The following is a 17114-nucleotide window of genomic DNA, read 5'->3' as shown; positions in this document are numbered from 1 at the left end:
GCCAGCTCCCAGGGAGCACAACTGGCCCAAACAGCCAGCCTATTTATTGCCCAAAGCCAGGTGGAGAACTGGCAAGAGGGGAGAGGTCTGTGTGGTGGGAAGGGAAGCAGACAGAAATACGATGTTATAGGACAGGAAGTTCACAAATGGGGTGCTAAGTGGAAGACAGGCTGTAGACTTAAAATTTTCTAACTTTCCTTGATGCCGTAGAAAATAAAATGGAAGAAAATATATGTTCTATAGTTTCAGTTTAGTACTTCTTTTGAGAGTGTTACTACAACTTTAGTGAAGAATTTAAGCCTGCTGTGTGATTCTTGCCCTAAAACAGTTAGCTTAGTCATTCAGAGAAGGATCCTCTGCCTCAGGGGTCTGGGGGGCCAGTCTTCCATTTCAGGGGACTTGGCAGGAAGCCAGGCTTACAGTCGTTCCCACCTAGCAGGGTGAGCTCAGTCAAACTGGACTCAGCTCACAAAGGCTGAAGTACTGCAAAGGACTCCCGCTTTGCATTCAAAAGGCAGATATAAGTTTTTAGACCACTTGTGTTTCCATTTGCCCTTGCCATTACACAGAAAATTAAGGGCTGACTTTAATCGCATGGTTATTTTGAGTTATTGGGAGCACAGACTTACTCTCTTGAGAAAGCAACGTGCCAGAAGTTCAGGGTTTTCAGTGCATTTTTCCAATTCTTTTAGAAAAGTCCTAGGGAAAGAAAACGATAATAATGCTTTGATTTTTACATGTATGGGGTTAACAAAATTTTCTGAAGTAAAATCACATAAGGTTTTAAGAGGTGCTTAGAAAAATGCTGTTTTCCAGGCTTTACTGCTTTTGACTCATCTTCAACATGCTGATTTGGAAGAAAACAATGTATTCTGTGACATTACTAGGATTCCCTGAAACCACTCATACCAGTTCTGGTAATTCTAAGCACCAGCCACAGACAGACTGGATACACTGAAGATCCCTGCTACATGATAGTAATGTTAACAAGAACTGCTGTTGCTGCTGCTACTACAGCTATCACGGAGAGCTGACTATAAATCAGGCATAAGCTAAGTGCTTTGCAAACAATATCTCATTTAATCCTCCACCAAACCTTGTAAGACAGGGTTTCATAAGTGTGAAACCTGAGGTTCAAAGAGGCTGCATAACTTCTCCAGAGAAAGCAGAAGTGGGATTTCCACTTCAGCCTTGTGTCTGACCAATGGACAATAGATGTGGTTAAGAAACAACTGTAGTTCAGTTCACCAAGCAGTCTCTTCCCTCCTGTCAATTAGATGTGTGATCCTGGGGCCATTAGAGTGAGTAAAGTTAGTAAACAACTTGTGGTTTTGTCATCTGTAAAATGAAAGGGTTGGAACATGATTTCCAAAGTCCCTTCCTTCTCTCATTCTCTAGAACCCAACACCCAAGCAGCCCTGGGCTGAAAGGACAATTAATTCCCTGACCAGTTAGCATTTTCTAACACCCTGGTTCCCAGCACTCCGCTACGATAATAGGTATGTGGACTTGTGTCTTGGTCGACTTTGTATTCCCAATGCTGAACACAGTGCCTGACACAGAACAGGTGCTCAGTAAATGCTGATGCATGAGTAGATAAATAAGGAAAGGAACCCACAAATGAATACAACATCGATGCCTGACACCAGTACATGCTCCATTAATGTCTTTTCCCTTTTTCCTCGGGGACCTTGTGACACTTCTCGCATCCTTCTTATCCCATACCACCCCAATCCAATCCACTGACTCTGGACTACTTGATTAAGCCTAAAAATGTCTAAGCACTTTCATCTCCAAATTCCATCATTCTGATTTCCATCCTTCTCTTATTTTCCATTTTCCCTGATAATTTGAATGAATATGTACCTGTTGTGAAATTCATAAAGTTCTCTAATATTCCCAAAGAGAAATTCCTTGTTATTCCGAAGAACATCTGGAATTAGATGCTTCAGCCAAATAAAATCCATTGGAATGATATATCCCTGCAGAGGTGGAAACAGGGTAGGTTTTACAAACAGGAACATATAAGAGATGATCTGACTTAGCCACTTTAATAATTGGGGAGTAAGGCACACATGTCCTGAAAGCCATTCCGTCAAATACATTCTTCTGATATTATTTTCCTCATGTGTCTATCTTCAGAAGAAGATGGCTTAATGGCAATGATAATAAGATGGCATTTTTATAGGAAGAACAAATCTATTTTTAAAATTCGTCACATAAGTCAAATGTGAAAGGAAAAAACTTACCCATTACTTTATGACCTGATGCAATTACTATTGTCTTATTATATTTCCTTCATGACTTTTTAAAAAAGCTGTTTTATATGGTTATAATCACAGTACATATATAATTTGTAGTCTGTTTTTCCATATGCATTTTAGACTCATAAATTTCTACATATATTGTTTTAAATTTTATCTTACAAGCATTCATTTCAATGTTGCTGTATATTATTAAAAATAATTATTTTGTAACAGTTGAATAATATATCATTTAGCATGTATATAAGACTTTATCAACCATTCCATTCCTTGGACATTTGGTTTTCTTCTGATGTTTTATTGTAAAAAATTTCTATTAAAACTTTGTATATATAGTTTATTTCTCAAGATTATTACCTTAGGAAAATAGAGAAAATATAAATTTTCACTCAAGCAAAAAATGCTACTTAAAACAATAAGAAACAATTCTCTCATTTATTTATCAAAAACATTTAAATTATCATACCCACTGTTGGCAAGCATATGGTGAACCTAGGTGGGCATTGCTAGAATCATGTGAATTGGTACAATCCGTTGAAAGTTATTTTGTTACATGAATCAATAGTCATAAGGACGTTCTTATTCATACTGAAAAAACCACTTGTGATATTACAAGATCTGAAACTTTGGTGGGGATTCTAGAGACATATGGCAATTATTTTGAGTTTCTATCTGCAACAAAACTTTTCCAGTTTGAATACATGCTTAACGTCCCCCCGCCCCAAATCTACTTACGTCAATTATGTTTTTAATCTCTTTTATATAAGTCTCTTCCGTCTCAAGCAAGTCACGTATAATGCGCCTAAATCAGCAGCAGGTGGGAAGATGAAAGAAAGAGAGAGACAGAGGTGAGGTGGGGGTGGGAAGCAGTGTTTTAGAATTCTTTTAGAATAATGGTCATCAATACAGTTCCCCTTAGTGGCTCATCTACTTAGGTTGTGGTCAGTTCATTCCGTTCTGTTGAACACCCAAGGCCAACATCTCACAAAAGCACACTCTGATCACACTGGCATGAGAAGAAATGGCAAAGTTAAACGACTCAAAATCCATTTATGTAGCCAGAGAATGACCTGTTTGTGAGCCATAGCAAGGGGGTCAAGAGGGCAGACATTGGAGTCAGAAATACCAGGTTGGGATCCTTGGTCAGGAAGGTCTGCCTGATCCCTACGTTGCACATGTGCTTTCCTGCTCCCTTCCTCTGGCATTCCATGTCTCCGTGTGATTGAGTTCCTCAGCCAGAAGACATGAGCTCTGTCTGCTTCCCCTGAGAAAGGCAGGTGGGAGGTGTGGTAGGCAGAATTCTAACATGGCCCCCAAGATTTCTGGTCCCTGGTACACACATACACATCCTCCCAGTTAGTCAATCAAACACTAACTTAAGCGCTGCTGGGAAAGTATTTTGTCATTCGGTTTTGTTCCAAATCAGTTGACCTTAAGATAGGTAGATTACCAGGTTGGGCACATCCTAATCTCATGGACCCTTTAGGTCTGGGTCTAAAAGTCAGAGAGATTGGAAGCATGCGAAGGCGTTAGCACAAGGGAGATTCTCCTTTGCTGGGTTTGGAGATGGGGGGAGGGCATGTGGCAAGGAAGGCAGGCAGCCTCTAGGGGCCAAATGGCCCCCAGAAGACAGTCAGCAAGGAAACAGAAGCACTAGTCTGTGGTTGCAAGGTACTGAATTCAGCCACAACCATATGAACTTCGAAGAGGATACCTTCTAAGAAGCGCAACTGGCCAACACCTTGATTTTATCAGTGGGACTTGAGCAAAAAGCCAGTCTTGTTATGCCTGGACTCCTGTCCCAGGGCAATTGTGGGCGGAGCTGCTAAGTTTGCGGTCATTTTTTGATGCAGCAATAGAAAACCAATAGAAAGAGTGAGGCCAGTCCCCACATCTATCTCCAGACAGACTGCTTTCTTTCCCTCCTCAGGCTGTGTGGCCATACTTTTTTTAGGGCTTTCTTTCAGGCCTCCAAGTGAATCAGTGTTTGTACAACTGTTCACATGTAGAATATATACATTTATGGTTTCCTGTGAGCTGTTGGTGGATTATCTATTAAACAGTAGCCTACCCTAGAAAAGAGTTTCTTTTCCTCTCATAAGAATGGGTATGACAAGGGACAAATAAAGGACACAATGTAGGAAATTCACACAAATACATAAATGGCTATTAGTCTTATGAAAAAAATGCTCAATATATACGAATCCAACAAAAACATATTAAAAAGAAGTACAATTTTCAAATTCTATAATATGGCAGACATTGTAAACCTCAGAGGAAGACCGGCAGATGAAGATATGGAAACACACTCAGATAACATTGGTGAAAGTACAGATTTGTGCAAGATAACTTGGAAATATCTCACCAAAATTTAAAACACATGCTCCTTGACTCAGTAATTTCACTTCTAAGTACGTTCATTGTTTGTAATTAGAACAATAGAACGACAACAACCAGATATAAACTGGAAATTACTTAAATTATGGTACATACATATAATGAAATGCTATGCAGTTCTTAAAAAGAATGAAGCTGACTGAATCATGCTGGCATGACACAATGTATTTTAAGTGAATTTAAAAAAAATAACCAAGATGTATAACAGTTTGCAGAGTGACTATTTGTATAAAATGTATACTATGTGTAAAATGAGCATATATGCATACATATATGTAAAATTGTATATGCTTAGAAAATTCATGCAAAGAAACTTAAAACATTGTTAACAAGGGGGGTGGGAGAGGGTAGGGGTGGGAGTTTGGGATTAGCAGATGCAAACCGGTATATGTAGAATGGATAAATAGCAAGGTTCTACTGTATAGCACTAGGACCTTGGGGAAATATACTCAATATCCTGTGATAAACCATGATGGAAGAGACTATGAAAAAGAATGTACATATATATGTATTACTGAGTCACTTTGCTGTACAGCAGTAATTAACACAACATTGTAATTCAACTATACTTCAATAAAAAATAAATTAAAAAAACATTGTTAACAGTGATTGCTTTTAGAAAGTGATACTGAAGACTAGAAATAGAGGAGAATTTTTACATTTTATTCTGCACCTTTTTCAATCTTTGATTTAAACAAAAACTTTAAACATCTACTGCTTTTCTAACTAAAAAAATAGTTTACATGACGTTTTAAAATGAATGTTACTGGAGGTAATGACATATAAACCCCATTTGAGAGATATAAATAAATGCTATAATCTACCTATTTTATAGCTCAACAATTATTCTTTCTTAAAAATGACCATTTCCATATCTATTTATAAATGCTTGTTATAAGGCAAGACTGATAAAGGATAGCCATTGACCAAGGATACAATTGTAAGAAGTATAATTCTACCAAAAAAGTTACTCTAAGATCATATTTAGCTTAACGGTGTCTCTGAGTAAGAGGTTCCTTTGCTTTTTGTAAATCATCCTGAAATGATGATAGTTACTATGTCAGAAGGAAATATAGGCCTCAATACCAGTCTGTTTCTATGCGCCATGACATAAAGTACGACCACAGCAACAGTTAAGCATTCATAGAAAGCCAGAGTACAGCCAGCCTCTTATGTCTCCGTGAAGCACTGGGCTTAAGCAACTTGGCAAGGCTGTTTAAGAATGTGTTGACGATTAAATGAAGTCACAAGGCAGAAACAACCAGGTGGTGGGCAGAAATCAATCTTATCATCCAACAGTTAATATAAGAACTTAGAGACCCCTAGGAGTCTTTACGAATCTGACACAAGAAAAAATCCACAACTCAGAAGAAAAAAAGTCCCTTGTCAGGTCATATCCCAGGTCCAACTGCTTCATTTTACTTATTTGAGTGCAATGGATAAAACTCCAATAATAGAAAGTCTCCTGAACACTGGTAGCCTTCATTTCTGTTCAGATTAAAAAAAAAAAGTTCTCATATCACTGTTAACCATTCTTTTATCTTTCTTCTCCTTTGTTTTCCTTTCAAATAACTTTATAAAATGGGAGAGAATCGATGATTTTAGCTGACGATTGCCTGCTTTATTATTCCAAAGCACATAAGTTTGTTCACAGAAAAAAATCAAGGATTTAATATCTAAAGTCATCAAGTATATATAATGTAGATAAAAAACAGAAAACATTGGGAGTATTCAAGTCATTTTAAACCTTAAACACCTAGAGCAATTTATGCCCTGGTGGACATCTACCCAGAGGTGGAACACTGTAATTAGGATGGGGTTCACAACGCCAGATCAGCCCGCATGAATGTAGTCTACACTAAATGTATACTCTGGCTTTGTTTTACATGTAAAAGTGGTTCTCCCCTCACCCACACCCCCAGGTCATTAAGGAGGAAATGGAGGCATAATGTGTTTTAAGGGGCTGTTTCTTCTCTGAAGCCATATTTCAAGGTAGCATAAAAAAAGAGCTTTGGAGATCTGGTTCCATCCTATATGACAGCTCGTGTTTAAGATGATACCGTAAGCGAGAGGCAAGAAAGGAAAGCCTTTTAAAAAAATGAATGCAGCCCTATTTGGTAAGCAAGATCATTAATGTAGTATGTACATGTTAGGATCTCCTGATAAGTTTCTTCTTTGCCCACACACCTTAATCTGTTCCCCCTTTTAACCCTTGCCCCTCGTCCCCTCCCCAATTTCCCAGCTCTCCAGTAGAAGAGTATCCTTTTGGAAACCAGTCTGTTAGAAATATATTTTTGCTCATTACCTGTCAATACAATTTGCCGTCAAGAGATTTCATTTACTCCTTGTATTCTATCATATCACTCGCGTCAGAAAGTATTATAGATTTTCACTTTAAAAAAGCTAGTTTTCATCTAATACCCTCTTTGCCAAATGGAAAGGTCTATTCTTATCCGTTTCAAACCCTAGAGCATCTGATGTAATGGATACTCATCTTCTTAAACCTTTCTCTTCCTTTGGTTTCTCTTTATTATTCAATCTTCATTCACCACCCACCTCTCTGTTTCTTCTCTATTCCTTCCTTGCTTCATCTTCCTCCTTGTGTCTAATGTTGCTGCTCCCCCAAGGTCTGAACTCAGGTTTCCAGACTTCCTTCCCTCTTCTTCCCTCATGCTGTTGACTCTCCCACATCATCATTTTCCCGCCAGACTTTTGGTCATGCTCAAGCCCATGTTGCCAATGGTCTACATATGTCTTCACCTGGATGCCTCCCAGACACCTCATCACCTCAGGCTGAAATAGAACTCATCAGACAGAAACAGCATGCATATCGGTGGAAGGGTCATACTCTAGGGTCCCTAAAACACAGTTGTCATTGCAAACTCCTCCCTGCCATTATCGCTTACATTCAATCTGTCACCAAGCCTCATCTTTTCATCTCTGAACACACCTCTTGGAGTCACTGCTTATCCTCCATTGCCGATGCCACCAATACAGAGCAAACTCCCGAGGCTTCTCATCTTGAATACATTGGTGTACTCCTAGCCGCTCACTCTTGCCTCTGAGATCTCACTCCCATCAATCTATTTTACAGACCTCCAGTCTATGCCCTTCCTAAAGCTTCAAGTCCATTATGCCATCATTCTCCCTCTTCAAAAACTTAAAATAGCTTTCAGTTGCCCACAACTGTCAATATTCCTCCCAGGATTTCAAGACTCTCCATTCATGTGAAAAGAATCTTCCTAGGGGGCTTGCTCAAAAGGTAAGTACAGAGCCACAGATTCAGAATGGGGGGCAATGGATAAAATACAGAGGTAGAATCTGTAATTTTCACAAGCACCCCACATGATTCTAATGCGGATGTTCCCTTATTTGGCTAAGTAACACTGAGCTGATCCATTCCTTTAAGCCACCTACCCCCTTTTAGTTAGGCCAATGGTATCATTATTTTATACTTCTTTTCAAATTCTAATCATTCCTGAAAGTTCCATTTCTCCCTTTTCCATGAAAACTCTTTCCAACAGCTTCAGGTGAAATTAGTACCACAGTCTTATCCTTGCTTTCCAGACAAAAACCATTAGATCCATTTACCAAGCATGTACTAGCTCCCTATTATGAGCCAGGCACCATGATAGGCACTTGGGGTAGAGAAATGTACCAAAATGCCAGGCCTTAGGGAGTTCATAGTCTAATGGCAGAGACAAGAAAATCAGTGACTCCTGTGCAGAGTGATAGGTACCAGGTAGCCAGAGGACTCAGGAGCACAGAAGGGAGGGGACACTGCCGATTTTGAGCCGAGTGAAGTTTAATCAGAGTTTTGAAAAAAGCATGCAAGGGGACAAGGACAGGGAACTGTCCCAGGCCGAGGACGACAGTGTGGAAGAGGGAGCAAAGGTGAGCGATGTATGCTCTCCCAGTACTTGTAAATTATTTGGTGGGGCTGGGCCAACAGTCTAGTACATTCATAAAATGCCAGAAGCAGATATAAACTTAAAGACCATCAGTTAATCCTTATATTACAGATGGAAAAAGAAAGCCCCAGGGCCATGCACTGACTTGTCCAAGGTCTCTGGCTTTGGCAAAGTCCGTGTTCTTCCCACTACATTATGTTGCTCCTCTTGGCCTATGTTTGGGGTGCATCTAAAGTCCTGTTTGCTGATTATGAAATAAAACACAAATTAAAATGAAACTAGCATGGTGATATAAAAATACTGGGTTTCACAAAAATAGGTTTCCAAGTCTATTTCTGCTTCTAATATGTAGGGTAACTTTGAGCAAGACATTTTCTTTCTCAGGGTCTCCATTTCTTCATGTGTCAAAAGGCTGAATTAGATCATCCTGAGTATCCCTACTGGCTCTCATAGGTCACTCTATAAATACATCATTTTATAAAAATTTATTTTTAACATCTTTATTGGAGTATAATTGCTTCACAATGGTGTGTTAGCCTCTGCTGTATAACAAAGCGAATCAGCTATACATATACACACATCCCCATATCCCCTCCCTCTTGCGTCTCCCTCCCACCCTCCCTATCCCACCCCGCTAGGTGGTCACAAAGCACCAAGCTGATCTCCCTGTGCTATGCGGCTGCTTCCCACTAGCTATCTATTTTACATTTGGTAGTGTATATATGTCCATGCCACTCTCTCACTTCATCCCAGCTTACCCTTCCCCCTCCCTATGTCCCCAAGTCCATTCTCTACATCTGCATCTTTATTCCTGTCCTGCCCCTAGGTTCTTCAGAACACTTTTTTTTTTTTTTAAGATTCCAGATATATGTGTTAGCATATGGTATTTGTTTTCCTCTTTCTTACTTCACTCTGTATGACAGTCTCTACGTCCATGCACCTCACTACAAATAACTCAATTTCGTTTCTTTTTATGGCTAAGTAATACTCTGTTGTAAATAAATCATTTTAAATAAAATGTATGATGTGGTCTTTGGTCTAACCACACCTTGCTTCTCATTTCTCATAAGAAAAGAAGCAAAGGTCGTAAGATTTTCTGTCCATTTGCACCCTCAATTAACTAAACAGTGTATATGTGACTGCATGTACAATAGGACGGCAAGGAGAAGGAATCAGCGTGGGCTGGAGAGGTCTTGGTGGAGGTGAGATCTGGACTGTCCTGTGTAAGAGGTGCCGACTTGCAGCAAGACAGGAGGGTGTTCCAGGAGGAAGGAAACAGGAGCAGGGCTAGGAGTCGTGGCTACACCCGGGGCCTTGTGGGAACCAGGTGCTGGGGCAGGGTCTGCGTGGGAAGTGTGGGAGTCAGGGGGAGGGGGAGCCGGATGGAGGAGACGGTTGTCACGCCAGGCTACGGTGAGACTCCATGCAGGAGCCAAGGGGAAGGTTCAGGAGACCGAGTTGGCCAACGGGGACGAGAAAGGTCCAGGAGCCCATTTCATTCAGCACTGAATAGGTCCTGAGGGTTCAGACTTAGGAAAACATGTTCTTAGTTTCACATCCTTCTTCTGTTTTGGTTAGGTGTTGCATAATTGCTTAATAAATTCCCAGAACTATAAATGGTAACAATATGAAACACTATGGACCCATACAATGACCATGTTGAAATCAGTGATATTTTAAGCATTAATAAAAGGTCTGATGAATATAAACTGTTCTCTGTCTCCTGGAAGGCTAACAGTTGAAAGTTTTGCTCAGTTGCTGATAAGCCATCTGTTCTGTCTTCTCCACTTTTATATCTTAGTTTCTATATTTTGTCTGATGTTAATTGGATTTGATCTCATTACTCTGATGTGTTTAGGGTAAACTACCTTAAATTCTTTTTAGAGAAGGATGGGGCATAAGTAATCACTAAAGTTTACCTGGCTCACTCTTCAATATCACATAATAAATAATGACAAAGTAATTTCACGCATACTGCACTTTTTAAAAGAGGGACTGACTATAAACCAAATCCCATTAATCCTAATTCAAGTTAACAAACATGCATTTGTGTAGCATTTTAGGGATTATAATTTTTTTTTTTTTTTTAGCCGTGCCACGTGGCTTGTGGGATCTTAGTTTCCCCAACCAGGGATTGAACCTGGCCGGGCCCTGGGCAGTGAAAGTGTGGAGTCCTTAACCACCGGACTCAGGGAATTCCCCCAAGTTTTACAAAATTGTGGTAAAATATACATAACATAAAATTTACCATTTAAACAATCTTTAAGTGGCATTAAAATACAGTCACAATGTTGTGCAACCATCACCAGAACTTTTCCATCAATCCAAACTGAAACTCTGTACCCATTAAACGCTAACTCTGCATTCCTTCCTCCCACCAGGCCCTGGTAACTTCCACTCTACCTTCTGTCTCTATGATTTTGCCTAGGTACCTCGTATAAGTGGAATCATACAAAATTTGTCCTTTTGCGTCTGGCTTATTTCACTTAACATAATGTATTCAAAGTTCATCCATGATGTAGCATGTGTCAGATTTCATTCCTGTTTAAGGCTAAATATCTTCCATTGTTTGTATGGACCATTTTTTTTTTTTTTTTGGCTGTACGCGGGCCTCTCACTGTTGTGGCCTCTCCCGTTGCGGAGCACAGGCTCCGGATGCGCAGGCTCAGCGGCCATGGCTCATGGGCCCAGCCTCTCCGCGGCATGTGGGATCTTCCCGGACCGGGGCACGAACCCGTGTCCCCTGCATCGGCAGGCGGACTCTCAACCACTGCGCCACCAGGGAAGCCCTAGACCATATTTCATTTACCCATTCACTTGTTGATGGCCATTTGGGTTGTTTCCACCTTTTGGCTATTGTGAACATTGGTTTGCAAATCTTTGTTGAGTCATTGCTTTTACTTCCTTTGGGTATACACCCAGGAGGAGAATTGCTAAATTATAAGGTAATTCTATTTTTAACTTTTTGAGGAACCACAATATTGTGTACCATTTTACATTCCCACCAGCAAGGCACCAGGGTTCCAGTTTCTACACATCCTCATCAACACATATGAGTTTCCATTTTTAAAATAATAGCTAACCTCATGATGTGAAGTAAAGTTATTTTTTTAAATGTGCATATCATCTTCCTTGATCCATTCAACACCTGACAAAGAGCTTCTGCAGGGCAGATGTCCTATCATCCATCCCTTGTCCCCATGCCTTACAAGTAGGAAATTCTCAATAAATTTTTATGGAATGGATGAAGGTAGATTTAAGGAACAGACACCAATTCTGTAAGCAGGAGCAGGCACTAATTGTTATTCTCATTTCACAGAAGAGGAAATTGGGACTCAGAGCATTAAGTGACTTGACTGAGGTCAAACTGCTGACTTGGTGCTGCCAGAAAGAGGTCAGATCCAGGTCTTCGAGCTCTAAAACTAGAGACAGGGGAACTGACGTGCCAAGGGTGAATGTCAGTCCACTGAAACAGTACCAATATTCTGACTCTGCAGCATGGCTCTGTAAGGGACAGGGCCTGCACAGTAAGGACACAGGGAAGCAGGTTGGAGAAAAAGGGGTGGCTCAGACCATCAGCCATTTATGCCTAGGATTCAAGGAACCTGGATCAAATCTCAGAGCCACGGTGTATCCGCACATGTGCAATCCAAACATAACAAAACTTCATGGGAGAGATTTCTGGTACCAAGTAGACTCCTGGAATACTGCTGATAGGAAAACCATTACTACCTCAATTCATGGGAAAGGGTAGTACTGGTACTAATTCCAACAGGAGTATCCAGTAACCTGATAATCCTCCCGTAAGGAAAAGAAATTGTGAAAGAGTTAATGAGCTTCTGCCTCATGCAAAGGGAAATCTATTGCAAAAAGGAAATTCCCAAAGATTAAAAAAAAAAGTGTATAAAATAGTCAAAGATCAAAAATTGATGAAAAGACACACTGCTTTCTTTACCCTGTGTACCTTTCTGCAGACCTATTTGTATCTAGGTCTACCAGCAGATATCCTATTATTCTATTAATTCCTTTCCTCCCAAGAGGGTTTGTTTGTTTGTTTATTATGCTAGAAACATATTTCTCAGAGATATTGCTCTTTCTAGGATTCCTTAGCCCTATATCTGCAGGATCAAATTGGTGTTAATTAATATTGGGCTTTATGTCCTTAGACCATTAGACCAATCAAGGCTGATTCATGAAATGTATATGTTTTTCAGAGCACATGATTTGTCAAGAACTTTAGAATTGGCTTTTGAAAAGTGCTGTTATAAGAAAAATCTCACTGTAGCTATTTTTAATTCCTAACTAATGGTCCATATTTTAAATAATACTCAATATAAATCTCAGGCAGGACTATAACTGCCTTTTAGAATTAATTTGAGTAGGATTTGAAGCATGTATGCTCCATAAAGCAGGCAATGAGCGCTTAGAAATTATTAACTATTAAGAAAAGGGTAACAGAGAATTAGATTTTAGTTGTCCCTTAAATATCAGCACAACCAAACTTAAGTGCAAAATTTCTAACTCAAATGACTGCATCTGGGCCAGGCACGTAGCCCCCATGTCATAGTCAACAACTGTTTTCTGAACATCTCCATGTGCTGTAATTTTCTTTTTTTTCTCTGTACCACCCCTCACAGGATCCAAATAGTTTTTCTCAGTTTACATAACTGTGGGCAGGATGGTGCCAATTGTCTTTTAAAAGTTAAGTGTTAATCAGGTAGAATTCAAGATTGTCCCTACACAAGTATCACTCGTTCACTCAATTTGGATATATGCTCCTAGCTTGGGGAGAAAAAGGTAGACTTAGAGGCAGTCCCTCGGAACCTGCACAGAATGCTGTATGGCCGTGGGAGTGTGAAAATGGATATATGATCTGCAGGTGGAGAGGGGAGAAGAAATGCTGAGGGATCTAATGGCAGGGGGTTGGTACCAGGTCACTGTCACAGGGGCTGTTTGAGCATTTGCAGCATGGAAAGGAAACCTGTGGCAGCCTCACTCCCACCCGCCAGTCTTCTTCCCCCACTCCCTCCCCCGAGTGAGGCCCACTCAATCCACAGTACAGCTCTACTGCACCAAGAAGGGTCCCAGCAAGCAGGGCCTGTCCCAGCAAGACTGTCCCTGTCCCTGTGGGACCCCTACTGAGGGTTATAGGGGCACATGAGAGATGCCCTTATGTATTGATGTGGAAGGAGATGAGTTGAGGTTCCTCCCCCCATGCAGAAGTGAAGAGAAAGGAACAAAATGGGTTCTTAGAATGGCCTGTGGGTGAGTACCTCTTTGTGCTGTCAGTTCCCTTCATCTTCCAGCTCTGGGTATACCTAGTATGGTTTCATCCAACTGCCAAGATCCTGGAATTGAGGGAGGCTGGTGAATCGTGCCAAACCACAGGAGCAGAAGCAGGAGCTGTAGGAAAGGGGCTAGTGTGCCTCCAATGTCAGCATTTGGGCCTTGTTGGCATCGAGGGAGAAGTACACTGGGGCCATTGTACTGTAGATGAGGCTTCTTGGACCGAAAGTTTGAACTTTTGATGAATGTGGGAAGCGTTCAGCAAAAATTCAATTCAACCAGCCATTAATACATATTCACTCCGTGCAAGGCATTGTGGGAGGCTTCTTCAAGGGAACTGGAGATGAGTAGGATGTGATCTCCATCCTCAAGAGGTCTGAGGACTCTCAAAAGAGTAGGGAAAACAGATCCACAGATATTTATACAGTGACATAATGCCACTGACCGTTATTGACACGTAACAAACACCCTGGGCTGGGTCCACTGGCGAGAAGAAGGAGGATTCTGGCCCTTGGGGGTCATCCAACACCCATCCATTCACCATTTCACAAAAATGTATTTGAATATTCCATTTTAGACCTGCTAAGCTTAAGACTGATGTGACACTTAAGTGAAGACACTCAAGTTTGGAGCTCAGAATCTAGACTAGAAATATAAATCATGGATTAAAGGCAATGGATGAGATCACCAAGCAGCAAGTGTGGTGAGAAAAGAATACCCAGAAGGATACATGTGGGGGTAGGAGGGGCTGGTGGGCAGTAAAGGAGGAAGAGGAGACAGCCAAGGAGTTGTTGCATTGTTTTAACTGCTGATGCTGTATTAACAGAAAATGTATCTCTAAAGATGTGAAACACAGCAGGTCCTTTTATAGCAATGATGATGATGGGATATAGCATGAAGACCAGCTCACCAAGCGAGAGCTTTCTGTAGCCCACAGTGGCATGAGGATGACAGCTGTCCACCCAGTCCGTGAGGCGCCGTGCTCAGCACTTCACACATGTTACTGCTCTGTAGTCAGCCCTCACTGCACCCTTCCAGTCGGGAATTACCATGGGGCACAGAGAAGTTGGGTCGCTTGCCCCGATCTTGTGGCCAGCAGGAACTAAGTCAGGATTCCACCCCACCTCTCTAGCTGCCCAGGCCTTGCATAGATGCTCACTGGTTTCAGAACACACAGCCTGTGGTGTGTCTGAATTCATGGGACAGGGCCTGTACAGGGTCTGTGAGGAAACCTCCTACCTTCTACAGAAAGCACAACTTAAGCTAACAAGTCAAGCATGGCACTATGTTGATATGCTTCAACTGTGTTAGGTATTAAGTAGCAGTTATCAAACCTGTTTCTCCTTTCATGACTTCACTAACACTTCTCTCTTTGGGTCTCTTTTGTTCCCACCATCTCCCAGGTTCTCTTTTCAGTCTTCTTTTCCCCAAAACTAATAATACATGCTCTACTCTCTGGTCCTCTCTCCTATATCTGCTTCTCCCTCTGCTCTCTCTCCACCTTACCTTCTCCCTTCTAAATTTAACATGCAAATTGCAATTCCTCTCAGTTTTCAAGTTTACCATCTTGATGCTACAGCTTTCTTTTTGCCACCACTTTCCTAAATTCTCTAGTGCTCTGTGAAGCAAAGTCCTGACGGTGAGATTGAAAGTCATTTATAAATTTTGTAGTGGTCTCTGTTCACAAGCAGCTACTGTGGACACTGAGGGCAAGGCGAAGGAAGGTCTTCCTTCTCTGATGGTCAAATCAGCTTCACTACTATCAGTTAATTTTATCTCCAACTAATTTCAAGCACTCCCTCCCAACAAAACAAACTGAGTACTTTGTTATATACTATCCAATCTATCATCCTCTTCCTCTCCTTCTGGGGTGGGATGGGAAGCCAGCCTGCTGTAGGAAATCATTCTCCCAGATGGGCAAAGATGCCGTCCCTGTGCATATATGTTCATGTGTGGGCACCTGGGCAGGCATTCTGGACCACCCCATCTCTCACCCACACCCTTTCCCCTCCTCCCACCAAAAGCCCCACATCCTCTCACCAATCTCCTGACTTACTTTTGAAGCATTTCTCTGTCTGGCTTGTCTATCTCCATACAGGCTGATGTAAATATGTGATTTTTATATGTATTTATCAATGTTTGGTTCAGTTTGTATCTTTTGTGGGTACAGTCCTATGTGTTCGAGCATGCGGAATACACACATGCTGACACCTGCACCTATGTGGGCTTAGTTCCAGATGACGCGACAGGAATATAATGGCAATTGAACATTTGTACATAAATACAACATACACATGATACCTGGGGGGAGGGGGAATGTCTGTGGGTTTACTTACCAACAGGGTTTTATTTTGCATAGGTAAAGGGAGTTGCACTGCACTAACAATAAATTAGCTTATTTATGGGTCACTGTCAGTGATTCCCTTACAAATCACATTACCTAAATATTTCTATCTGTGGTCTGACATGCCACGTGGTCTGAGTTGATAATACCAGTACTGAGCCATGCTCTCTACAGGTAATATATGAAAGAAAATAACTGCATGGTTGAAAATATGCTAAGGAGCTTAAAGAAAGCAATTACAAAACCTCTTAAGGGGCTTCCCTGGTGGTGCAGTGGTTGAGAGTCCGCCTGCCGATGCAGGGGACACAGGTTCGTGCCCCAGTCCGGGAAGATCCCACATGCCGCAGAGAGGCTGGGCCCGTGAGCCATGGCCGCTGACCCTGCGCGTCTGGAGCCTGTGCTCCACAATGGGAGAGACCAAAACAGTGAGAGGTCCGCGTACCGTAAAAAAAAAAAAACAACCAATAACAAAACCTCTTAAAAATCTAGTTAGAAATAACATGTACAATGTTGTATTTACAGTTTCAAACTGACTCAGTAATCTACTTTTAAGTCATTACCTGCCATTCCTTTTACAATAACAAATCCAAAACTTTTATTTTACTGAAGTAATGGGTTAATCTTTTGTTTTCTCTCATGTTCTCAAATATATACAAAGTCGTTCAAAATATCACCTCTGTTAAATGATAATATTTGTTCTATGAGGAGGATGCTAGAACAATATTTGGAGAACAAAAAACTAAACCCATAAAGGATTTATTTATAATCTCTTCCACTCAGTGGAAATTTATCTTCTCCTGATTTTGTCTATTACATGTATTAAGTATTTTGAATGGGGAAAACACCTCAAAGAGGACATTCATGCGGGTCCTAGCTCACAGTTGATGATCTGACTAAATGATCTCAAATAAC

The 17114-nt window shown here is 41.0% G+C and overlaps 1 protein-coding gene across 2 annotated transcripts in view; it reads right to left on the bottom strand.

Moving 5' to 3' along the window:
- Positions 1-17114, bottom strand: part of MCF2L2 (MCF.2 cell line derived transforming sequence-like 2) — a 227007-nt gene that overhangs the window by 52022 nt on the left and 157871 nt on the right. For both annotated transcript variants that reach the window (XM_022571165.2, XM_089910785.1), the window contains exons 16-18: positions 3000-3066; positions 1867-1982; positions 630-699 (exon numbers count right to left, since the gene is read on the bottom strand). In XM_022571165.2, the coding sequence (XP_022426873.1) occupies positions 630-699; positions 1867-1982; positions 3000-3066 (253 nt within the window). The remainder of the gene's footprint in view (positions 1-629; positions 700-1866; positions 1983-2999; positions 3067-17114) is intronic.

This window comes from Delphinapterus leucas, chromosome 4 (assembly GCF_059928025.1).
Source record: "Delphinapterus leucas isolate spDelLeu-1000000601 "Yukka" chromosome 4, BTC_Dleu_Yukka2, whole genome shotgun sequence".
NCBI lineage: Eukaryota > Metazoa > Chordata > Mammalia > Artiodactyla > Monodontidae > Delphinapterus > Delphinapterus leucas.
This window is presented reverse-complemented; position numbering and strand designations above follow the sequence as displayed.